The sequence below is a fragment of the Ornithodoros turicata genome, chromosome 9, assembly GCF_037126465.1.
Source record: "Ornithodoros turicata isolate Travis chromosome 9, ASM3712646v1, whole genome shotgun sequence".
Classification (NCBI taxonomy): domain Eukaryota; kingdom Metazoa; phylum Arthropoda; class Arachnida; order Ixodida; family Argasidae; genus Ornithodoros; species Ornithodoros turicata.
The window spans coordinates 19803282-19829154 of NC_088209.1; the positions used below are offsets into that span (position 1 = coordinate 19803282).

General features: G+C 44.6%; 1 protein-coding gene across 1 annotated transcript; it reads left to right on the forward strand.

Annotated features, from left to right (window-relative positions):
- Window positions 1-621: 621 nt before the first annotated feature.
- On the forward strand, window positions 622-24837 carry LOC135369424 (nose resistant to fluoxetine protein 6-like). Its single transcript, XM_064603015.1, has 14 exons — window positions 622-2887; window positions 9712-9823; window positions 11292-11376; window positions 12711-12802; window positions 13964-14140; window positions 14209-14302; window positions 15251-15343; window positions 15426-15588; window positions 17968-18050; window positions 18133-18255; window positions 18362-18482; window positions 18588-18774; window positions 22762-22904; window positions 24360-24837. The coding sequence occupies exons 1-14, from the start codon at window positions 2627-2629 to the stop codon at window positions 24582-24584; spliced, it is 1959 nt and encodes a 652-aa protein (XP_064459085.1). The 5' UTR covers window positions 622-2626; the 3' UTR covers window positions 24585-24837.
- The last annotated feature ends 1036 nt before the right edge of the window (window positions 24838-25873 follow it).

A 25873-nucleotide genomic window follows, 5' to 3' on the forward strand; every position in this document is an offset into this window, starting at 1 on the left:
GGGTGTCCACAGCCCTCTGCAGGTCTTGAAGCGCGCCCCTCAGTCCACTTGTGGAAAGGTTGAAGAGTTCCGGTCTGACGATACCGGGTACCTGGACCTGGGCGTTCATAAGGTCTGGCAACAACGCCATCGAGGCTATAATTATCAACATTTTGTATAAGTTTGCGGCGAAAGCTTGAGCTGGAGGACGCGTTCTACCCGTTCCTTTCATGTCGGTCGTTAACGTTAACAATTCTGTTCGACGACTTCGACAGACGGCTTTTATACGAAATCGATTTGGGGTCAGCATGCTTACTTCATTTGGACGCAGCTTACATAACTTTTCGATGAATGACGGCCTACGAAAGGAAGTTGTGTGTCCGAATCGCGGGATGTCCACTGTTAGCCTACTTAGATAAAATTTAACTGCGTTCCGGTTGAGCGCAACTGGCCGTCACTCTCGAATGCTGTCTCATGGAGCATGAAAAATGACATGTTGTCAAAGGTGTCAAGGTTATGCACTCCTGATGAATTCTATGTTTTAATGGTTGTTGTGATGGAAAGAAGAGCGTCCGGGGATGTGGAAACACAGGGAACCTGTGCGTAATCTTACAGCATAAACTGAGGTAATCTTTTTATGTGTGTCAACGCCCATGCACGTTTGAAGTTTCTAGAATGGCACGTGTAAGTTTCTGTACAAGGCATTCAAATATTACATTGATTTATTGCATTCGTGAAAGGAAGCAGGGCAGTGTATTGTGTGTGTATGTTTTCGTCTCCTACTCATTTCTTTGCCGTTCGTTCTTCTTCTTCTTTCAGCACACCTCGCGGCCCTTTCTCTCAGACAGACCGCCCTTCTTCAAATGTGACGTCACGTGTTTTTTGTTACTCCATGTTAGCTCCGCGAAGCAACTGTGGCTATGAGCTGCGTACAGATGTGGACAGACAGGAGTGGGGGTCAGGGGTTAGTATGCGTCCTGGGCCAACTTCAGGGAGAACTGTGCCGACATTCGTCTGGAAAGTCTTCGGAAAACCGAGAGAAAACCTCAGACAGCACAGCCGGTGACAGGATTCGGACCCGTGTCATCTCCCAGTCTCGGCGTGGAAAGCGATCATCCTAACCACTATGGCCACGGGCGCTGGTAATATACCATGTACCATAAGCCTGAGTTTTCGTGCAGAGGCGTATCCTGACGAAGTGTTTTCATGTTGCTTCGTTCTTCTTCATTTATTTCAGTTTTTTAAATCGCGAGACTAAAAAATAATGTAGTGTAAAATGATGTGTACCTCTTTGTAGTGCTGTAACATTTATCATATCCGTGCCGTAGTTCCTACAATGACCATGTTCTTCGCAAGTCGACAGCCGATGGGCGCCGTATACAGCAGTCCACTGCACCCACGCATCCATCGCCTTTTCCTTTTGAAAACGGGGAAAAGGGTGATCTGTTTCGTATAATGCGTTCGTTCACTTTCCACTCAAGTGGACACTTGCTGATTTCTAATTTCAGGATAAAAGATATATTGATATAATTTTTCCTTTAAAGTTCGACGATACCCGCTTTCCTGTAATGCATATACGGGGTGTTGTAACTGTCGTCAGACTAATAAGGGTCTCCTACGCCGGCTGAACGATGCTGACTGAGTGATCGAACCCAATAAGCGTAGTTCGAAAAATGGCATTCAATCGCAGACTTGTTCTCGCATTCGCTCTTGCGGTTTACTTGTCGCGTAGCGACGTGTGTACAGCCCAAGAAAGTGACGATGCCGAACCAGAAGAGGTTGGAGCGGCGACAGGTCCTCAGAATACCAGGGAATTTGTTCAGGAAATCGTAAACAAGATACTAGACAGTAACTCGGAAGGGGCTTCTGAGAAGATCTTCGACAGCGGGATCTCAGCGTCATGCGGATTACGAATTTTGAAGTTTGTGAACGCACTACGCAACCTCGAGCCCTGGGTAGCCAGAAGTAAGTTGGATATTTTTGTATCGCTAAATCAATTAATCTATTAATATTCCTCGTAGCGGTCCTTTTCGCAATAATGCTGAATTTAAGATGTCACATTTTTAATTTCACAGCCCGCCTCCTTTACATGCCTTAGGTGAACACAAGCCATGTTGTCAGTAGACGTGGCACGTGGCATACGTAACTTGCTGTCGTACCTATGACTTGGAACATTTATTTACCGGTCACTTCACCATTTGATACCCCAGCGTGCTGACCAGTGTGAGCCGGGGCAGTCCGCATAAATGAAGTCGCCAATTTCATCATTTTCTTTACTTCGTGTATACGTCATCTCGTGTGTTTGTTGCTCTTGTTCGCAGGATGTTGTTTGTGTGATTAATTTTCATAACGACGTGATTATTATACTGAGATGGTGGGATAGTGTATAGACGCGGTGATGTCGAATTCAGATAAGGGCTGTTTAGCTAACGATATGGTGCTCGAGATCGAAACATGAATAGGCTAGAACGAGGATAGCTGCAGCCTTCCAAATCACATGTCCATCAACGGTAACAGTATGTTCGCCTGCTCGACAGAACAAATTTCCAACATCCAAGTACGAACGTTATCAACTAAACGTCTTTTCCTAAAATGCTAAGGCTAGTAGGGATTAGCGAAATAGAGAAGATTTCGGTTTTCAGTTTATATGTCCACCAATTGTATGATTTTTCTTTTCTCGCATGTCATCTGCGTAGTGATCGACGCAACGGGCAAGTACCCGACGGGCTTGTTCCAGGGGTCGCTCGCCGATCTGGGCGCTTTCGACGAATGCATCGAAACTGTGGTCGTAGATTCTCGGGGGCGGGAGCAAGTCCGTGCTCACTACTGCAACTTGTTCCTAAAGCCCGGTAATGCCTCAGATATTCCAGACTTTGCCCAAGAGGCGCTCCTCATGACTCATCGAAGAGTAAGAAACCACTTTATTTCTATTCTGTATGTCGCGCTGTGTCCGAGTTCCGCGAGGTCTCTACAGCACAGTCGACCAGACTTGTGCCCGTTACTCAAAAAATGTAATTGATTATCGTTACCGTTACTGTTCTAGCAAAAGTAGTTGATTACGGTTTCAAATTACTTGACTCAAAATGTAACTGAGTGACGACTGAGTGACGAGTATAAGAGTAACGCGTTACTCGAGCCGTTAGTTTCAATTCATGCAACAATTTCCGCCCCTGTATGTTTCGAAAAAAATGAAAAACCCAAACTCCCAAGTGATTGGGACAACTGAAATAGCGCGAAAGACCCGCGCGCTAGAAGTAGCAATAATATTTTTTTCCGCTTACTACAATAGAACAGCCCAACAAAGACACAGGAAATTTCTCACAGAGCATTGTTATTTTGAGTCAGACTCTACTTCAAAAGTAATTGATTACTCAAAATTGTAATCGAATTACGCGAAAAATTACTGGTTCAAAAATGTAATTGGTTACTCGAAAAATCACTCAAAAAGTAAATGATTACGTTAATTACTTGTAACGAGTTGCGTAGAAGTCTGCAGTCGACACAAGTATATATATAGCGGCGCGCGCGGGTGCGATTATGTTCGCGGATCCGCGCGGTTATCTGCGCGGCATCGTGGTTTGCGGGTGGAAAATGGGGACATTCTGATAATCCGCATGACCTATTTTATCTGCAAATAGTAAGCATTATTGCCTCTGCTGACGTCTCTTTGTTGGAGCTCCAATTGTTGCTCCGCACTCAATGTTCCTAAACGGATTGTATGATCAGAAACAAAAGCGTCTTTCACGTAATATTTTCGTTTATGTAGATTTTTCTCCTACAAATGCAATGAACGCGGATGGGCTGATATATTCAATATCCGTGCGGATACGTCGACCTCATCTAATGTGGCAGCGGATGTGGGCCTTACACAATGAGCCTGTAACACGCGAATGTGACTATTAGTGAGCTTTAGAGCATCGTACGCTATCACCTTTGCGCACGTAAGGAGTTGCGTGATATGGTTCTGCGCAATGCGCGAAGCTCTCTTTATGTTTTGCGCGTGCGTACAGCCACCAACGCTATCACTTACGTACGCAGAGGCGATAACATACGATATACTAAAACTCACTATTGTCTATGCCGTCCGCACTATAGCTTCTAGACGTCTAGACTAGACTACGGAAGGTTGGTTTGATATAATACATGTTCACACGAATATATTACCACCAGATATATCGGTATCATGCCTGGTAATAGGTTAGAGTGTGCTGTCATATGTATTTCGTATTTTGCGTTCGTTATATGCATGTGAAGGTAGGTCGAACCTTCAACTGTAGCCTTCATCTTTCCTGGTACACGTTGCATTATCCTCTTGCGCAACTACCTTTCGTAGACCAGTGAGTAACCTTCTAGAAGTGGCAGCGTAATTTCCTTGTATACGAGGGACGCAGGGTTAATTGTAGCAATGGTACGATCATTGCACTAACCTTCATGATATTCAGCATAATCCCAGACTGCAGGCTCTATCCTGCACGAACGCATCCAGGAAAAAATGAGAGAGAGAGAGAGAGAGAGAGAGAGGAAGGAAGGAACGTTAACGAAGAATTAAAACACGGGCGTTCGTCTTACGAAGTAGGAAGTTTTCACTTTCCGTACACCAAACCGAGCCAACCCGCTGGTGCACGTTTAGAGTATTTGTATAGTTGTCACCCAGGGTACAACCCAAGAAAGCTTGAAAAAAGAAACTTGTCAAAAATGCAAATTTAGCCGTCGATACAGGCACCCGTGAACGCAGAGCACAGCGGGTGGGGTGGGATGGGGGATACCTTTATTAAGAAAAAAAGAAAGAAAAGCACAGCTGAATCTCATGATCATCCGAAATGCCTTTTTATTTTGCGCTTTTTTATTTTCTACCCAGGAATCTGCTTTTACATCAGCAAATACAACATAAAAACCGAAAACTCAGGTGTATGTATTTATAATTAGAAAGTTTTACATGCCTGATCGGACGCGCTTGGTTTCGATTTCCACTTAGGCTTGAAACAGAGAACACAACTATAGCATAAGGCATCATACTGTCGCCCACGAAGATGCAATATTGTTAGTGTAGAATGTTGTATCTTGAGGAACAATTCCAATGTGCTTGGTATAGGAAAGTTGCCACAAATATCTGAACGCCTTATACTACTATAACTGAGTGTATAGCACTGTGCACTGTTAGCAGCAACACAACTCAAAGTTCTGCATAATCATTTAACTACCCGTTGTAAAATGATACCGAATAGAAATATAATTATCTTTCCCTTTTACGCTTACGCACGACCAGAAGAAAGCGATTACCTCAGGTTCATACCTGGAAACAAGGCAAGTACTTAAAGAGATAGTCCCGGACGTTGACCGAAGCTAAGAAAACAAACGTTGCCACATGCCTCCTTATGATGGCTAGCGTTTCGTAGAATAGATCCCATTAGACGTAACTCTTGCTGCAGGCAGTCGACGTTGACTGTTCGGTTCGATGATCGATGTGGACGGAACCATCCCGAAGACCGCTTCCGCCTGTGGCAAGATAAACATAAAAAAAAAAAAAAGAAAGGAATGAAATCGGCAAAAGTTACATAAGTGTTCCCTGTATTTAGCTATAATCACACATTACAAGCAACCTATTTTGTTACATGAATGCTTGGCACCTAGATAAAGCTACTAAAATCCTAGTGACAGGGGAACACAGTAAAAAAGAAAAAAGGGACGGACGACCAGGGACACCGTGGAGGGAGGCAAGGGGGGCGTTGCCTTCCCCTTGCTTGGCCTGACAAAATTGGCAAGTAAACAGCGCCGTTGCAACAAGATCACAAATTATGATTCCTTTTTACCCTAAACGTTCTGCCCCCCACTCCCGGGAAAAAATCCTGGCGGCGTTACTGCGGGCGACGCAGCGCTATAGTGCTGTATCATCCGTCCTTTACTTTTACTGTGCTACCCTTGCACTATAGTGCAAGGGTAGCACACCCCTATAGGGGTGCAGCGGTTTTATCTAATAGGGAGTTTTCACCTACGTCACATTGTGACGTGGCAGTGACGTGCCATTCTCGTAAGCTCCTCCCACCGACGGTCACTTTTCTTGCTTGCGGCATTGAAAGATGACAAACTGCGCTATTTTTCAATGCGACAACCATAGTTTTCATAAAAGAAAATGTGAGAACGACAATGACGAAGTGTCTTCGGGATAAAAGAAGAGTACAAACGCGACCAGATTTCAAAACACAATTCAAGGCTTCGTTTTCGAGTAAATGTTAGATAATCTCGGCAGCTGCGCCGAAAAAATTGACCACCACCCTGGCGGCCAAACCTGCTCGTTTGACGTCATGTGAAAACACCCTATTGGATCTCCAACCAGTCCAATTTTTAACGCTTTTTAATGTTCGGCGCTGCAGGAAAATGTATAGTGCTGTGAAAAGTGAAACAGGACAATCTGATTATACTACAGTCAAACTCCTTTATAGCGAACACCTTTTTAACGAAAAAACCACTACAGCAAATTTTTTTGCGGTCCCGCTGGAGCCCTATAGGTCCAATAATGGACATCCTTTTTAGCGAAAATACCTTTACTGCGATTTTTTTTTTGCTGCCCCCTGAGTTTCGTTGTAAAGGAGTTTGACTGTATAAAGTGAAAATCCTGCTCTGAAAATTCTCGCGGCTCTTTCTCTCTACCTCTACCCGAGAAACGTCATCATGGCGTTGGTAGACAGACTGAAACCGAAACAGATCGGAAAGGGAGAGCTGGGTTCCATGAATGGCCACTTGTTCGCTGCCTCCCATTGAAAGAAAAGTAGGACCGAAGGTCGCGTCCCTTTCAGGGACCATCGTAATCCCCTCAAGACCGTAGCTTTCGGGCGCGACCTCGTTGGCCCCTAGCTTCGAGTTTAGTTCTACTCTACCAAACTGGTGGCGCTGTCGAACACTATGACGTCATGTGTTTACAAACAGGGAGAGGTCTATTCCTCACTCTCTCAATTCCTCGCCCGGGGGCCGACTGCCCCTCTCGGAACGGCCCTGAACGTGGAGAGAGTGTTCAGTTAGCAACCACAGGAAGAGAAAAACTGAATGCCACCTGCATATCAGTGGCTCTCCAAGGCAATGCATTCTCTGTTGTTTTGAACACCTGTAGAGGAGCCAGACGATCAGCAACAGTGCCACTGCATTGTCTTCAGTTGAATTGTCTTATTGTCTTACCTCGATCAAAACTGCTCGGAGTCTATTAACGCAGTGGTACTATACCTACCTCACGCGAGCATTGACGATATGTCGCGTGCTCCCTGGGGTTATTGCTGCTAAGCCGAGGCCATTTCCTTGTCTTTGCACTACCCTGCCGATAAACTTTCACGGGAAGGAAAACTGCTCTTCCTCCTCATGTAACCAGGCCTGATGTCGGATGAGAACGAAAGCAAACGGAAAAATTCTCTTCTCGGTGCGTCACAAAAGCCACCAACGTCATCGTCATAGAATTTTCCCCAACGGTCCTCTGTTCAGGGCTCGGTTCACAATCATGTGGATTCGAAGTTGGAAGTTCGAAGTCCGCAGGGAAAGTGATGCGAATCTCACCCAGATTCTGCCACGCAAGGTTTTCTAACTAGCACGGGTCAAGAGAAACAATGTATATACAGGGTGTCTTTTTTTTTTTTTTCGATACAGATTTTTCGTCAAGAAAACTATAAGGGCTATAGACATCCTGTTCTCACTTCAGTCATCTCTGGGCCGGCGGACGTTCTTGGCCATCTGTTGCTCAACCGTCGAACGATTAATTACCTAAATATCGTTAATTAACGATGAGAGATGAAAGTCACTGAAAAGGTTAGCCTTTCATGATCGTTAATTAACTTTTTAATTATAAAAGCTACTAAGTTGTCCCAATGAGAACATCTTTCCCCTTCGGTCACCTGATACCGTAGCCGTTTTTAGGACAAAAATCCGTTCGATAGATCGTCCGCAAGAAATTCGTGAAGGAACGCCATTTTTTTCTTTATTTTGTTCATTGCGCATCTTCGGAGACGCGTCTTTCCTTCACCCCCAATGTGAGAGGGTGAAAGTGCACACTATCGCCTCTTGCGTCCTGGAAAAAGATTAAAAGGAAACGGAAAATGCAACCCAAGATAAGGGCAGTTCCGATAGCGTCACCCGATAAATTTGTGTTCAGCAAGTTAAAGCTCATCGTCGACGCATGAGGCGGCACTGTGCTCCTTCACCCTCTCGCATTGGGAGTGAAGGGAAGACGCGTCTCTGGAGATCCGCAATGAAGAAAATAAAGAAAAAATGGTGTTCCTTCACGAATTTTTTGCGGACGATCTATTTGTTACGTTCGCGACAAAAGTCAGGAACGACGAGTACTGCGCACGAACTGCTTTATTCGTGCAACTGCATCGAACATCAACTGTGCAGCAACTGGGCCGCTCACAAAAAGCGTTCCCTCTTTTTACAGGCAAGGAAAGGGAGGTCAGCCGATAAGATAAAGCGCGTGACAGCGGCGAATCAACGCTCGCGACATATCACATATCGTATCTCCCTATACGTAACACTATTGAACGGATTTTTGTTCTGAAAACGGCTACGGTATCAGGTGACCGAAGGGACCAGGTGTTCTCATGGGCCATGTTCTCAGACACCCGTAAAGGCGAAATATGTAATCGATCAGAACCGAAGAATACAGTACTTTCTGTCAGGAGAGAAAAGACCGTCTCATGAAAAAGAGTCACAAACTTGAAAAAAAGAAAATGTGTGTGTGTGTGTATAAGAGAGATAAATAATTGAGCCAGTGATATAGCATCCGTTTGCTTGAAGCCACCTAGACAAAGAAAAGGCCGCACGGAAACCCCCATTGTCTTCACACAACTTCAAACAACCCAGGGAAAAGAGATGCTGATGCCAGGAATCGAACCTTGGTCCTTTGGTCGGGCTAGTTTTGCTTGTCTTTATGCTCAAAGTAGTACATATTTTGTTGTGTGAAAATACAGAAAAAAATATATATAGCTGGTGGGCCATTGATCAATTATGAATGGAACTATATGTTTATTACTGCGTAACACTGGCTTGCACAACAAATAAATATTTGTTGTGCAAGCCAGTGTTACGCAGTAATAAACACCATGACCCCTGGCTTTTGGTCTATTTTCGGAACTATATATACCCAGAAAACTATATAGAGTAAACCGTTGTTGATGTGGTCTCCAAGTATCCTATGTAGGTTGTATAGCTAATAAACCGATGACGACATGCTGCGCATGGCTCCAGTAGGTACGATACCTTCACGCTGACGTTACCAACTGTCTACTAAAAGTGCCTAATGTCTTAAACTCCTTTTCAGGACTGCGTTTAATAGATCTCTACCCGAGAAACATCATCATGACGTTGATAGGCAGACTAAAATCGAAACATATCGGAAGGGGAGGGCTGAGTTCCACGAAGGGGCACTTGTTCGCTGCCTCCTATTGAAAGAAAAATAGGACCGAAGGTCGCGTCCCTTTTGGAGACCATCGTGATCCCCTCAAGACACTGACTTTCGGGCGCGACCTTATTCGCCAATAGCTTTGAGCGTAGTTCAACTCTACCAAATTGGTGGCGCTGTGGAACACTATGACGTCTTTGTTTGCAAACAGGGAGAGGTCTATTGACTGTTGAGGTCCCCAGCGCACTAAGTTGCGCTGGGACGAGGAAAAATGCAAACGTTGTAATGTAATAGCTCTTTCAGTAACTTCTGAGCTATATCAACTGTTATTTTGACTTTTATTTTTATGTTTTCAGACCATTTCTGTTGCTGCAAACCAAGCTGATGAACGAGCTCCCGGTATGTTGCTGGGAATTTGTGTGCCCACCGAGTGTAAGGAAGACGACATCGAAAAGTTAATCACGACGTGTATGTATTATTATTTAACACATTACAGTTGTGATGGGAGATGTTATCAGCACTGATGTCATAATAGAGCATCGCGCTCTAAAGGAAGGAAACCTAATGCCGGGAGTGGGAAGGATAAACTGTCTTTTACGCTTAGATAAAATGAAGAGGAGTAAAGTTTTAATCGGCTCGACGCTGTTGGCCATATAGAGGTAGACATCGTCAAATAAAGAAAAGAAAAAGGAAAATAACGGATGGAGGATGAGCCTGGAGATGCGTAGAGGGTGTGTGAGTCCGTCGGGGAGTGCAAAGGGCCCCCTGCAGGAAGAGAACAAGGTTTCATGCTTTAGCGGAGCGATAAAATAGACCTTTTCACCCTTTCAGCCAACCATAATTCAGAATTCAGTGCGCCATTTTCGAAACTCTACACTTATGTGAGTGGTGATAGATAAGACTGCCCCCGCTCTCCATAGTTCAGAAGTGATAACGGTATCACTCTCTGTAGTGACCTTGAGCGTGTTATGTTGTGAGCAAAGAGCAAACTGGGGAGCAATTACAGCTTCTAGTTCCGAAAATTACGATTACTCTTCGTCTTAGTCCCCTGAACCTTAAATTTCATCCTCTTCACTGCAAATAGTCCCCAAGCTTCGCAGGAACTTCTCTGCATCTAGTCTCCAAAAGGGAATAATGTTTATGGCAATGAACTTCAAAAGGACTAGGCCCTCCCTAATTTCGCTGTGCTCCAATCATAAGCCCTCCCGTTGTCTTTACACACTTGGAGATTATTATGTGATATGATCGCAATCATGTATGGTTAGAGCAAAGTTTTGTTGATATTCTACCGTGACACAGAAGCGCTAAGGAGGGACCACGGACAGACAGACGGGACCTACTCCACCTACTGCCTCCCATCGAACCGTTAGAGTCCGTCATCCATCGCCTGCGACTCAACGTCCCGTTCGCAGCCGCGTTCCTTCATAAGATAGGTGTCGTTGGATCGCCGAACTGTTCAACTTGCGGAACTGTGGAGAACACGGAGCACGTGCTGGTCACCTGCCGACGCTTCGACTCTAGTCGGCGAACGCTGAAGAACGCCCTTACTAAACCTGACGACCGACCTTTTGGCGTTGAGATGGTACTGGGGAGCTGGCCACAGCAGCACCAACAACCTGCGCTGTGTGCCCTCGGACTACCTCAAGGTGCTGAAATAACTTTTAAATCATTCAGTTCTTTCACACGTCAAGCGTCAAGGAACAGCTGGTCGCAGCAGTGCTACCTACATTTCCTTTTTTTTTTTTCCTACTTCTCTTCTATTCTGTTCCAGAGAGACTGGGCGCACGTCCGTTATTTCGTCTGTCTGTTCGTGTTCATTCCTTGGCGCTCCTGCGGTCACGATGTGTGATTGGAATTATACATACTATATCCGGGACATGATTATGCATATGCATGCATGAACAAATTATAATGTCGTCTTAACTTGTCTTTCAAGTTTCCGGCGGAGGAATCAACGCGGACGCAAGGAACTGTGTGACAAATCAGTATCCTCCACCAGATACCAGGCAAATCGGAATAATGTAAGCAAACATGTTTCTAATGCGCCGTGTTTCTAAGAGTATGCAAAAATACAGGTGCTGCTTCCGAGAGTTTCCTTCGCCTTATAGGGCTCTCCCGGACTCCGCTTTCTCGTCTGTGTTTTTAACGGAGGCAAAGCGCGGACCCAATGGAACCTACAGTGCTCCATTGCCCTTAGATTCTATTTTTGAAACAAACGGACGACACAAACGGACGTGTGAAAGAACACTTACACGCTGAGACAGACTTGATAGCGGGAAACGAAGGGAAGAAAGATAATAGAGAGTTTTAGAGCATCGTACGTTGCCGCCTTTGCGTACGTAAGGGATAGGGTCCTGGTTCTACGCAATGCGCGAAGCTCTCTTTATGTCTTGCGCGTGCGCAGAGCCATCAACGATATCTGTTACGTACGCAAAGGCGTTAGCGTATGATGTATTAAAGCTCACTAATAGAGACTAGAGTAGCTTGATGGGCTTGTTGGTACATGACTCGGAGAACAAGGAGCAGTCAAAAACAGGGACAACGACACAAGAAGACAGTGTCGAGCCTCTGTTTGTGTGTCTTCTTGTGTCGTTGTCCCTGTTTTTGACTGCTCCTTGTTCTCCGAGACAGTAATAGAGAGTTTTAGTACATCGTACGCTATCGCCTTTGCGTACGTAAGGGATAGCGTTGATGATTCTGCGCATGCCCATAACAGAAAGGGAGCTTCGCGCAGTGCGCAGAAGCACCAACGCTATCTGTTATGTACGCTATCACCTATGCGTACGTAAGGGATAGCGGTGGTGGTTCCGCGCACGCGCAAGACACAAGCAGGGGGGGGGGGGGTGAATGTAGGAGGAAGGTGCGGTCAGCCTGCTCTGTAGTGGCGGCTCCTGCACCATGGGGAGGGAGAAGAGGGAGGGTGAAAGAGGGAGGGGAGAGATGATGGTGGCACAGGGGAGGGAGGGGAGTGCTAACCCTCTTGCTCTGGGATTTGGGTAGTCCAAGAGGAACTACCCAGGACAGAAAACATGCGAACATCCCTCAGTAGTCTTCATTGGAATGCTACCTGTACCACGGTAACCACCAGGATTATTGACTAAGTTACCCATCCGCAAGACACAAGCAAAGCTTTGCGCATTGTGCAGAACCACCAGGATATCCCCTGTGTACGTAAAAGCGACGGCGTACGTTATAATAAAACGTACTAGTGAATCTGCGAACAAGTGCCTGACGGTATAGCAGATGCTGACAAGATTAATAAAACACGTAGTTTAGTATCAGTATTGAGAATACGCGTTTGAGTATAATCTATGGTCACATTGTGCTAGTTGAGCACTGCCTTCGATTATTTCAGAGCTGCCCTGGGTGTTTTGATCCTGACGATTCTCATGAGCACAGTCATAGACTTACTCTTGACTCGCAAGCACGGCGAAGGTGCACATAGAGGTAACAATACTTACATTCCTTCTTTTTGGAACACATGACTGTGGCGTAAGTTTAAAGGAGTGACATTTATGATTGTTCGAAAGCTCGCATAACTGAAACGACCATGCAAAATATGCCTTTAGCATTATGCAATTCAATTGAAAAAGAAAAACTCCCTTGAAAGACCAACCATCCGCCGAGCGGCGCGGGGGAGGGGATATATATTTAATAGAGAGAAAACAAGAAATGTCAGCCAGGCTGATGCCGGCTTTATGCTTGCCTTTAAGGCGCTGCAGTGACGTGGCGATCTCTACGTGACGTAGCATTGGTCAAGGATATTGCCCAAGCTGCCAATATCGGTCCAATATGTGGCGCAGCAGGACCCACCCAAGCAGCACAACACCTTGGCCAATATTAGTCCAATATTGGGTCGGCATTGCCAATATTGGTCCAATATTGGGCCAGTATTGTCAATATCGGTCCAATATGTGGCGCAGCAGGACCCAGCTCAGCTAGCATGATTGGTTTCATAAAAGAACGCATAATATAACGGAAAGCGAGAAACTTATAGTGGGTATATCAGTGCTTCTTTAAGCAGAGCAGTGATGGCTTATGATGGTTTGGATGGACGTTATTTATGGTCGCATCATGGAGAATGACGTGATGTTGTGTGATGGGCTGTGATATGATGAGGTGTTGAAGTCGATATGCATTGAGGTCAACAACGGCAAGTTTCAAGACCACCGCTACCACCGCCACACGGTGCTGAATGATGAATTTTAGAGTTGATGTCCAATGATGGATTATGACATGAAGTCGAATGAGGGATTTTGAAGTTGATATTCGATAATGAGCGTTGAAGTTGTCGTCCAATGACAGGTTATGATATTGATGCGCAATGATGAATTTATGATTAAGTGCGACGTAATGGGCTGCGAGTAACGCCCACCGTGATGTGATATCAGAAAGTTTCAGTACATCGTATACGCTATTGCCTTTGCGTACGTAAGGAGTAGCGTTGGTGGCTTTGCGCACGCGCAAACCATAAAGAGAGCTCCGCGCAGTGCGCAGAAGGTGATAGCGAACGATGCCACTAAAACCCACTATTATTGAACGAATTTCCAAAAAAAGAGGCGTCCCACCTATCCTCCTAAGGCATGTCGTATATCCTTTACTACTCAGGTACACCAGCTAAGATCATGACTGCGTTTTCGGTAAGAGCCAACACGAGGATGCTCCTTGCTCAAGCCGATAAAGAATCGGACGCATATACGTTTCGTTTCTTGCACGGGATACGGTTCATAAGCATGGCTTGGATAGTGTTGGGTCACGCCTATTCTTCTGGCACCAACGTAGCGGGTACGTATTTTCGTTCCGAGAGTAGGTCGGTGTCAGTCACACTCATCGTGGTGCCCTTATATTCACAGGCCGCCTTGCCAATGTATTGGCGTACAGCGATCGAATCTCTTACGTCATGATCTCAGGCGCCTACCTTAGCGTCGATACATTTCTGTTCCTTGGGTAAGTTGGGTCCTACAGCAGAGGTTTCTATAAGCGGCAAATATCGTCATTCATTGTGCGCTGAGATTTTCACACGTGAACTCTCCTGCACTGTTGCCTTTGGTGTTAATTTGTGTGGCGATGTTTTCATCTGTTCCGTTTCAAAGTGTATAGATTTGTGTACTTTCCCTTTCTTCTTTTCTGAATAACGCGTCCTTGAGCATCCAGCCCCAAGTTACTCGGGACTAACATCTCCACTTTTTTTTTTAATTTACAAACCAGTCAATCAATCTTCATTCACTTCGTCATTTCATGTGTTTGTTCTTGTTAGTGTGGGAGCGAATCTTTTAAGGAAGGTTGCGGGGATGGGGCAAAATCTATCACAATTAATTTCACTGAACAGGCAATTCTTTAAAAAAAAGAAGGTTATTAATAGTACAGATGATAATGTTGTTAATCGAAATCTTACAGTTCTTACAATGATATGAAAGTATTGAAGCAATATCATGTATGTTACACGGTCCGGGAGATTGAAACATTAAAAAAAGAGAGAGCTATACAGAGAGGCTGGTACTCTGCATTCATGTGTTGTTACGTGACGTTCGTCTTTCTTTTATTATAAAAGCCGCATGAAAACAATGAAAGAAAAATAATAATCGCAGCAAAATTTCGAAAAAATAGTTTTTTTTTCTTTATAATGATGTATTCACGAGAGAACAATGTATTCAGGGACGCATCAACAAAACGGGGTTTTTCGGGAGGCGTTGGTGTGGCGCCCTGATACTTGTAGACGTATTGTTTGCAACTTCCATGAAACAGCCCTAACCCGTTCTCACATACCACACCGCCGGACGCCTCCGACTTTTGACGTCACCGAGAAACAGCAAAACATAAAAAAAAGCAGGAAAGGAGAGCAAGAAAAAAAAAACAATTAATTGCTATGTCATTCTTTCATTCAAATATTTTCAGCGGATTTCTTCTCACATACAACATGGCAAAGCATGGCAGAGGCGGGAGCAGACTGCTCTTGTGGATTACTAGCGTTTGCAGATTTTACATAAGGTGAGAGCAGTGTCCTCAAAGCTACTTATCTCACTTTGATATCTTTTTTATCTCCCTGATCTTCGCTCTTCCGCCTTCCCAGAATAATAACACCCGTATCATTCATGATAATGTGCCTGTACCTTCTGCCGCTCGTCATCTCGGGCCCAAGAGCTCAGGAACTCTATGAAAGAATATTTACGGACATCCGAGAAAATTGGTGGCCTCTTATGTTGAACATACGTAACATGAACGACGTCAACGTGGTAAGTGCAGAAAAAAACTCAATATTTCCTTCTTCTTTTGTTTTCCATGTACATTTTTGACGTTTGTTCTTCTTTGAGTTCTCAACATTGATATCAATTAAAGTAGCACAGAAGTCATTTTTAACACCCTGTTTTCTTCCTATAAAACTGTTAAGTAGGCCAGCAAGATGCACCATGCGAAGTAATTCACACCGCAGAGTCATAAATATCGCAGAAATTGGATTTAAAGTACGCCGCAAAAAGTGACCGTGCGCAATGGCGGCGGAGAGCAGTATCGGCCTGTGATCTGCCTGGGACCTCGCGCTGACGCTACAAGGATCACGCTCACTAATTGGTCCAGAGAAATGTCGTCTGCTATTCGGTGGTTCGTGGTTCTAGAAAAGCATTGCTATTGGTTCGGTCACGATTCGGCCGTTCCTTCTATACCTTCTATCCCCAATTCTCCGGGAGAACTTGCAAAACTGGTTTACGTTGGCAAAGGGAGAAGGCGGTGACCACCACTGACCGGCGAACCAGAACCAGTTCTTCCTGTAACGTCATCGGTGACGTGGCATTATACCTCCTTCTCGTCCTCGTTATACCCGAAGTGGGTGAACACGCGGAGCCATGTTTATGTGAGCTTTTTTCTGGGAAACAAATTTCACACATCAAAGCCTTTCGCGCTATTCGGTAAAATGACACACACCCTTTCGTCAGACATCTTATCCTGATTTTTTGGGGGGGTGGCCCTCTGTACTCCTTTAAAACCATCTAACACGGAGCCTCAGAACCTGATAAAATATTGAATGCATTGCGTATTGAGCTGCCCTATTTCAGTTGGGAACCCAGATGCGCACAAAGTGAGGGCATAATTTTTGGACACGACGATTATGGCGTAAAAATTATATCCAATCCATTCAAAAATCTTAAATTAATACAATGAGCATCCAACGTCAAACGTGTCAGATAACAACTGCGTAAAACAGCAACTGCGAGGACAAGCCTGTGATGCCAGTCCCATGTACTGACCTTTCGCTGGTTACACACACACACACACACACACACACACACACACACACACACACGAAGATGAGATGGGGCTGATGCCGGCCCACAGGCTGGGCGCTGCCCCAGTGCCACTTGTACGTGATGAGAGATGATGATGGATATGATATGATATATGGATATGATGGATGATATGGTTACAAACAGCAGGAACAACCGAAAATTTTGTAGGGTTCGCCGTGTCAGCAGCTACATGTGGTGCCACGCCGAGTCACTCATTTGACTTAACCGGCGAAATCGTGTCGCCCTTTCACTGTTTACAAAAAAGTCACGCAGCAGGCACAACCGGAAGTTTCCTAGGGTTCGCCGTGTCAGCAGCTACATGTGGTGCCACGCTGTGTCTGTCACTCATTTGAGCTAACCGCCGAAAGCTTGGGTTTGGCTAAAGCACGGTTCCTTCTGCGCCAAACGTGGAGTAGTGTAAAAAAAATAACAGAGATGAACATAAAGAAAAACTAAGCACATTCGCACTATGGAACTCATGTGATAAATTTCATGCCATCACAGAATCAACAGGCTCGCCAGCGCTACAAATGTTACAAGAAAAATACTTTTTGGCTGTAGTCGATGAACAACATGTTACATAAATTACATTTAAGAAGTAGTATATGGGTGCGTTTTCCTTGAAAGTAAGAGAAGAATTGGGTGTTTACGTCGCGAGACAACTGAGATCATGAGCGACGCCACAGCGGTCGGTCTGTGGATTGCTTTTGCCCACCTGAGGGTTCTTTAACGTGCAATGAAAGCTCATTACACGGCACCCCGTATTTAACGTCCCTCGCGGAAGACGGCGTGTCTAAGCAACTTGTACCCTGCCACCAAGTTGCTGGCGTCCTCGGCCGGGTTCGAACCCGCGATCTCGGGATCAGAAGGCGAACACGCTACCGACTGAGCCACCGAGGCCGGTTCCTTGAAAGTGATGTATTATTTAACTTGTTTTCATTAAACAAATATATCAAATTCTGCTTGAAAACACTTTTCAGTAGAAGTGTTTTTTACCACTGGCTCTTGAGAACTTTTTCTTTTAAAGAAGGATTCGAAAGATTCGAGACTAGTAAGATTCAAGGATCTGCAGAACCTTCATTGGATTCGGATTCATGAAATTCTGGATAAGTGTATAAGGCGGGAGATGAAAAGCGTATTTCCGTACGTAATTAGGGTTGAAATGTCCATTACACAGAGCAATGAAAATTAAAATGTCATTGACGTACACGAGCGAATTTATTTTAAAGGGAACAAAGCTAGCATCAATCTGTAAACCGTTATTTGTAAATAAAAAAGAAAAAAAGAAGGTTTGTGATAAGCAAGTGACTATTACGCCACTCTTCTGTTTAGGAACCCTTAGGACACTTGTGGTACCTTTCAGTGGCGTTTCAAGTTTTCGCTGTCTCCGTCACTGTCCTCCTTTTCTTTCGAAGGCAAGTGCTACCAGACTTCTTAGCCGTTATTTTACATCTGCGTGCTCGTAAATATGTAAAAAAAATCTTCCACCCTCTATAGACAGCCTTGGCTGGCTATTGGGACGTTTTCTATCTTGTCCACTGCCTCATGCACTTATTCGACATTCAAAGTCTACGGAACTGAATTACTGCCTTTTCCAATCCCACAGAGCCAAACTTTCAAGTAAGTGAACCCGTATATAGTGATTGTTGCTCTCAAGTCCTAAAAGGACATGTTTCACGAAGAGCGGCCACATCCTAATTATTTTTGTATCGCTTGTTTCCTACAGCAACTTCTTAAACAGCCTTAACGACCTCTACATTCAGACTCCGATTCACGCTGTCTCGTTCTTCGTCGGCTGCATCACAAGCATACTCCTGTCCATGTATAAAGGTGCGAAGATCTCTGCAGTAAGTTACCTGAAACTCCACCAATAAGTACTTCGATTTGAAGGACAGCTAACATCCTTCCCACTTCTCGACTGCACTTTATTGATTACGTATCGCATCCTCTAGATGTCGCAAGCAATCCTCTGGATCTTGGGCACGATCTTTGCCAACACTGCTGTCCTTATGACGTATGACTTCAATCGTGGCCATCAGCCACCCCACTGGGCTGTTTTGTGCGCTACTTTCTCTCAGAGGGCGCTCTGGTCGGCGTGGCTCGCCTGGTTGACAATCGCAAGCGCCACTGGAAGAGGAGGTAAACACAATCTACGGTGTCATTATATACTAACAACATGATAATTTGAGGTAAAGTCACGTTATACCCTATAGTGATGATGGGATGTCATTTAATGCATGCAAAATAGCAGTGATACAAGTATATTCTCTCCCCTCGAAAACCATGTTGAATCACATTCGGTTAAGTAGTTGATGTTCTATTTAACGTAATTAATAATCAGTCGTCTTCACGTTTTGGTGTAATCTAACTTCAAATCTAAGTAATTAGTAAGCAAAAAGAAATTAGGACTGGTAGGACTAATTTTTTTAAATCTAATTTTTAATCTAATTTTTTTTCACGACCGGTTCGTATCACCTATACACTTCTACACGAAGGTTTGTCAATAAAGGTCTGCGAATATTGAATTTTTCGAATACGAAACTAATACGGATATCTGCGAAATTGTCCTTCGAATATCGCGTGGAATATCGAATATCATATCATAGGCTAAAGGCTTCTAAAGGTAACAATTAAAACCCGAAAACTATGGTCGCAGTTGTGCTCTGCTGATCCTTCGAAAAATGCCCCAGGACACGCACTTGAAAAGTGCTAATAAGGAATATTTATTAATATAGCTTAGCATAAGGCATACATACCTGTATGCAGATGTACAGTCAAATTATTTTTACCATGAAAAAATGTGCTGTTCTTACGAAGCAAGCTGAAAACTGTAAAAACAAATTACACTTTAAGAATCGTTCTATGGACGATTCTTAAAGTGTAATTTGTTTTTACAGTCTTCACTGCCTATGCAGTGAAGACCTGTGCTGGAATTGTTAAGTGGTGTTTAAACAGACAGAATGAAAGTAAAGGGCAATGACATGTTCAGCATGTGGGATGGTTTACTGATGAGCACATCTCATAAGGAAAACGAAGGTAGCAAGAGCCTCTTTGTACTGACAACGCCTTCCGCATTTGTTATGTAGGCCATAAACCGCACGATTTCACTGTGCTCTCGCACGTGACGTCACGCGTGAGGCCCATTGTTCCTGACGGTAATGCATAGTTTTAACAATCTCATTAAGTAGCTCAGTAAAACAGCGATCCTCGACGTTGTAGTATGGCTCTGCTTATTACGCGTGACATTGCTTCCGCGACGTTCGCGTTCCGTGCTTCCTTCATTTCACGACGAAAATCTGCGCACACGCACGAAAACCTTGTCGCAGTGGCGAGCAAAATCGCTTCACGCAGGTCGGGCTTAAGGCCATATGCGCCTTCGTATCATCTCTAACACTAGTTAGTGCAGCTTCAAATGACTTTGCAGCGTTATTGCCGTCCAAGTTGGCCATTTTAACTTGCGTCCGCACAGCGCCGGAGTCATAGAAACTGCATCGAAATATCGTCACGTCGTGCACCTCGATCATCGCCGTCATCATATACCGTACCACGATTCTATTATACTGCTGACTACCACAAATCGGAACCTAAAAAACGCGTTCGACACACGGGTTTTGGCTGTGCACAGTCAACGCCACTTAGATACAGAAGGCCTGCTTCTTCCTCCTCTCCCTCCTCCGTTACGTGGACATATGAAGTCATAGTTCGTCTGCCACAGTGATTCGCCGTTCTGCGAATTGAAGGACTCGCAAATGATTGCAGGTAACTTGGAACCTGTATAGACCCGAATCTGTAGACAAAAAGTGCAACACGCTTTGCAGAAAATCAGTCTTGAGAAAGATATGGGACCATTTTGAGCTTTATTTTAAAGTTCGCTCATTTAGTACGCGGGGACGTAATCACTACTCGCAGACGACGGTGGTTCGTCTCCATGGCTACGACCACGGAAAGCACGTTCGTGATATGCTACTCCCGGTTGAAAACACGGTCTTGATTGGCTGTCTCTTAGTTGTTACGTTACGTCGACGAATAAGCAGGCTTTCTCTATATAGGTGGTGTTGGCACAGTCCGGCACGATGAACAGCAGGGTTCCAGCTCAACGCCAACAAAATTTCAACATTTAACCGGAATTTCACCGAACTGTAGGCCTCACACGAACGTTCAGAGTTCGTTGGCAATCCACTAAAGCCGCGACTGTGCTGACGAGCGTACCGCGGTTTCGCGTTTGGCTGGGGCGGCTGCACACATCTGTGTACTAGTTTCGGTTTCGGTTACCAAACATACAGCGACGCATTCGCAGGTGAGCGTATGCCCCGAAAGCTCCGCGCGTCGCTCTGCGGCTATACTATTCATGTTTGTCACTGTAGCCGCGACGTACAAATTCCGGCTCATTGCGCGCAACAGCTTTGTGTAAGCTATGATATCAGAAAAAAATTGAATATTCGAACTTTTACGAATATTCGAAAACTGCGAATATCAAATTTCGGAATAGGAATACGAATCCGGTACCGCAAATATTCCATTCGCATTCGAAATTTCTAATATTCGTACACCTATACTTGCGAATAAAATTTGATGCCCCAAATCGTCTAAACTCCATTTTGACTACCGACTTCGTGAACTTGAAGGGGTTTTATATTACGTTTTGTCAATCAGGACATATCTTATTTAAATCTTAAAGGCTTCGTTTATTTGTACGTTAAACATCTCTATTAGTGTGTGTTACATAACGCAGGGTTTCGCAAGGATTTCGCAGGGATTCCGTGAAACCCAGGGGTTCCGCGCGGCCGGCGGTAACCATATGACACGTCTTCACGTGGGATCGGGAAAGAGTTTGGTGTTGGTTACGAATTTGAGGGAGAAGGATGACTTCCCATTTCTCTGTTCACGGCCTAGCTGGTCCGGTTGTGTCGCGTCACATGTTGTTTTATACCGCCCACCGTTCTCCATGCTGCGCACGGGCTGATCTCGTTGCTTGTTTCCCCTGGCCACTCGCGTTCTGTGATGACGTATGAGGACATCGACGGTTATCCCAAATTTTATCGTTATAAGAGTAATATCGTCATGTCAAGAGCGCGGGCCTAGGTAAACCTACGCGATGTCCTCCGGCGATGCGTCTATTTAGTCTTTTACAAGGTTGACAACATCGCGCTCAAGAGCATCCTGCTGCGTCAGCTACTGCGCGGAGAAGGCCGCATTTCAAAACCTAGAAAGCGGCAGGTGAACGCGTATGACGAAACCTGCGTCAGATGCGTTATCATGTTCTTGTCAATTTCGCGGTCAGTGTCGTCATCGATAGCCCTTTCGGTAGACAACACATCGTTCAAAACGTAAAAGAACGTAACGATCGTTGTACGTAGTATATCGTAAGACGATGTCTCGTTATTCGCGGGTTTCATGGTTTATACAGCGAATAATACGTTAAAGGGGGCACTAAAGTACAGAACTTTCTCGTTGCGGAATGGAAGGTGGCGTTACCTTGATACCAACATAAAAGGAACGAGATTCATTGGTTGCGCCGTTCGTGGTTTGTGAGGGAAAGATACAGCAATTTACGCTGTCCATCTCCCTCTTACAAGAAGGCCGGCAGCGCTCCCATTGGTCTACGCACGCGATTTGTCCGATCGTCGCGGGAGATCGCTCAGAGACCAATCCGAGGCGTCTCCGCATTGTTATTTCTTGAGAGGGAGAGGGAAAACGTACACTGCCGTTTCTGCCACTTTTTTGGTACACACACTGCCATTTTCTTTTTCTTTTTTTTTATGTTAGGGACGCTTTTTGACTGTTGACGCGAATTTCTGGGGATGCAAACCCCCTGCATTTGTACGTTTGATCGCACCTCTCGGAGGACGAAAACGAGTGTGAAATCCGCTTCCCGCATGTCTTGTGATTGATTGATTGATTTTAAAAGAAAAAAATGCATGTCTTGTCCTTCGCATGATACCGGGTTGAACAACACGTTAAATGTTGATGTCGACAGGCATGATATGATATGACTATTTTCGCAGCATACCCCAGTGCCCTCTGAAAAAGAAAAAAGAACTGAGAAAGTCAGCAGCCTGACAAGGTCCCTACCAGTAGAGCGCTCACACATACATGTAATGCGAAATATGTTCATTGTCATTCCAGGCTTCATCTGCAGCCTACTTTCTTGGAAGGCATTTATTCCTCTCAGTAGACTGAGCTACGGAGTCTACCTGATCCAAGTACCCTTCTATTTCGTCAGAGATTTCACTGCCAGGGAGAGGATTTTCTACTCCGATTTTACCGTAGTAAGTATGATATTCAAAACACAGGTAAACAAAGAGAACATAAAGTCAGCACCGAGGATGTCTTTAATGCCACAACAGAAGACAAAATGTTCGAAGCATCGAGCACCAGCTATTTACATGTATTGGGTCTGGTTAGCAGAATACAGTGTCCGCTGAAGGTCACGCTATATCATATTTCTGGAATATTCAATGGGGGCTTTTCTCCAGAATGATACTATACTCGTTCGTGTTACTCTATGTGCATCGATACGTCACATGTTGCGACGGTAAAAGTCTAATTTATGCCCAAGCGTGGTGTTTCTGCAAAAGGGAGCTTTATAACTAGGTGCATAAGCGCATTGGGGACCCAGAGAAATAATGAATCGTCGCTGGGCATTGCGCAAAACAATGTTCGTGTTCTGGGCATGCGGACTAAAGACATCTTGTTTCCATAGCGCTCCAGAGCGCATGGGTTAACCTATATTCAAAACTGGCTAATGTTCTAACAATGGAAAAGGTTCCTTACGTTGATAATAATCTCTCTATTAATCTAAATAATTTGATAAAAATCTGATAAAAATCAATAATAATCTAAAGGCTCTTTATAAGGCTTAAAGTACCTTTGTTTACATTGATGTACAATGGTCATAGGCTATGTAATTGGTGTTGCCAAACAGGACAAATTTCAGTGATTTATTGTGTACACGTTATTACATTCTTTTCATTTTTTTTTCATATGTGTGTTTATTTGCGGGACTGTGTTGCGGGCTTGCCCTTTCATTCCCAATGTATCTGTGAAAAAAAAAAAATTCTTATCATGAATTAAATTTACCTTGAAACCAATATTGAATCGGGAGCAACCTGTTTAAGGTACCTGTTTAAGTAACGTCGCGTTTTTGACGGCGCTCAGTTGGCTATGTATATCACAAGCAAAGACAAGTAGGAAGTCTACCTGCACCACACTTTGCAACATGGCGACTGGAAACGAGGTCTCTGAAGAACAGTGTTAAGCCTGCCTCCCTTCATACCAAAAGTTATTGAACTCGTGATAAAATAGTGGAGTACAGCTTTTCATTCGTGTTTAATTTCTCCTCGCGGTTTATCGTTGTTGCTTTTGCTGCCTCTGTCATGACGAGTGTACGCGGTCGGTGCGAGAGGGATAAGCGAATGAGTTCCCTGAACTTATTCGCTGGGCGAATTTCATTCGCGTGTGTTGCCAATTCATTTCGCCGTGCGACAGGGAACGAATGCCATTCAGTGCGAATGTCATTAGCTGGGAATGACATTCAACTTGACGTGTGACGGGGCGATTAGGTAAGTTCAAATACGAGAAACGAAAGTAGAATAACAACAACAACGACAACAACACTTTATTTCGGTGTCGTGAGAGCTCGTACAGGGTAACGATAATGATACAGTGCAATGATAAATGTCGTTTCATCGTTTCCACTAAATTTCTTCTTCCTTTTCCTCTAGCTAACACAGTTCTGCGGAGCCCTGGTGTGGTGCTACACTCTGAGCTTCTTCCTGTTCATCGCTTGCGAGGCGCCAGTTGGTCGTCTGGAAAAGCTGGTCTTTTTGCGGGAAAGGGTAATTGAAAAGAAGCGCACGACTGACAAGGAAACGAGCTGCGAAAGGGACTCAAGCAAGCCACCGTCGGGTCATGTCAATAATGGATTCATTGAACGCACTAATCTTTAGGAGTGTAATTTCAGTGGAGAGCTCCGTCGTCGAGGGCATAGTGAGGTGTGCGGTGCATGCATTCTGTATACGTCGGTGTGTTCTTTGCTCTTACGTCTCGGTTTTTCGCCACTGGTGCAAAAATAGCGTACAGCAAAAAAGTAACGGCCATTCAATATTGTACTGAGCAGAAGGCATCAATTAAAAAAGATTTCTTAAAGAATACTGCCTCGAAAAATGCTCGATTTTCTGCGTCGATACTTCTTCAGGTCTTCTTCCGAATGTTGTCTTATGGTTCGTGGCTGCGTTTATAACGACTATACGCATACGCAGAGGATAAAAATGCGAAATAATACAGTATACTGCATTTAAACAGGAGCGCGCGCTAGTGCCGAAATAAACCATAATGGTTTCAAAATAGCAGTTGCCCTGTTCATTCCCTTTGCACACTATGCTAGAGACACAGAGCAGCTGTTGCTTTATTTCGAAAACGTTTTTGTCTTTTGAACAAAAACTTTTTATAAAAGCATCTGTGGGCAAACGAAATTTTCTGCCATAACTGCTCGTGATGAGATGCAGGTTCAAAGTACGACCAACAAGCAAATATCCCCTACATGGAATTCAGGCGCTGAAATTGACTGGGAACGAGGGTACATTTTTGCAAAAGCAAAGCCGTATGTTATAATGTTAAAAATAAACAAACTCGTAAAATACATATCTATCGGTCGAGAACTTCATTATCAACCTTTTTCTCCTCCTCCTTATTATTTGTATGAGTGTGACAAATGTAATATTATAGTGGCCCCTCGAAATTGTCCCCCCCCCCCCTTTACCCAGAGATGTTGTGGTGGTGGTGGTGGTGCTGCTGCTGGTGAAAGGGATCGCAGTTGTCGGCCTCACAGAGGTGGGCAACGTCACGACCGACGCCCTGGGATGTAAAGTCGTGATGTCTTCCGTTTTAACCAATCACCGCAAGACGATTTCGCTTGCCGAAGCAAGCAGCCGAATGGAGAGAGAACTTGCTGGTTAGGCATAAGCAGACCTTCAAGTCTTCCTCGAGTCCTAAGTCACCTTTAGTGGAAACCCGATGGGACACAACGAGCTTCAGTTTCGTCATGGCAATCTACCTTTCATGTTCGTTCTGAGCAAATGATGGCACGTGGCGCTCCCATCGTCAGAGAAAATGGCGAGCGAGGGAGGCGCGCGTCCCTCTCTTTCCGCTTCGAGAGAGGGAAAATCGGCACGTGCAAAAAAAAAAAAAAAATGAAGAAAAAAAAAGCTTTCTGTGCACGCGACATTCATCAAACAAA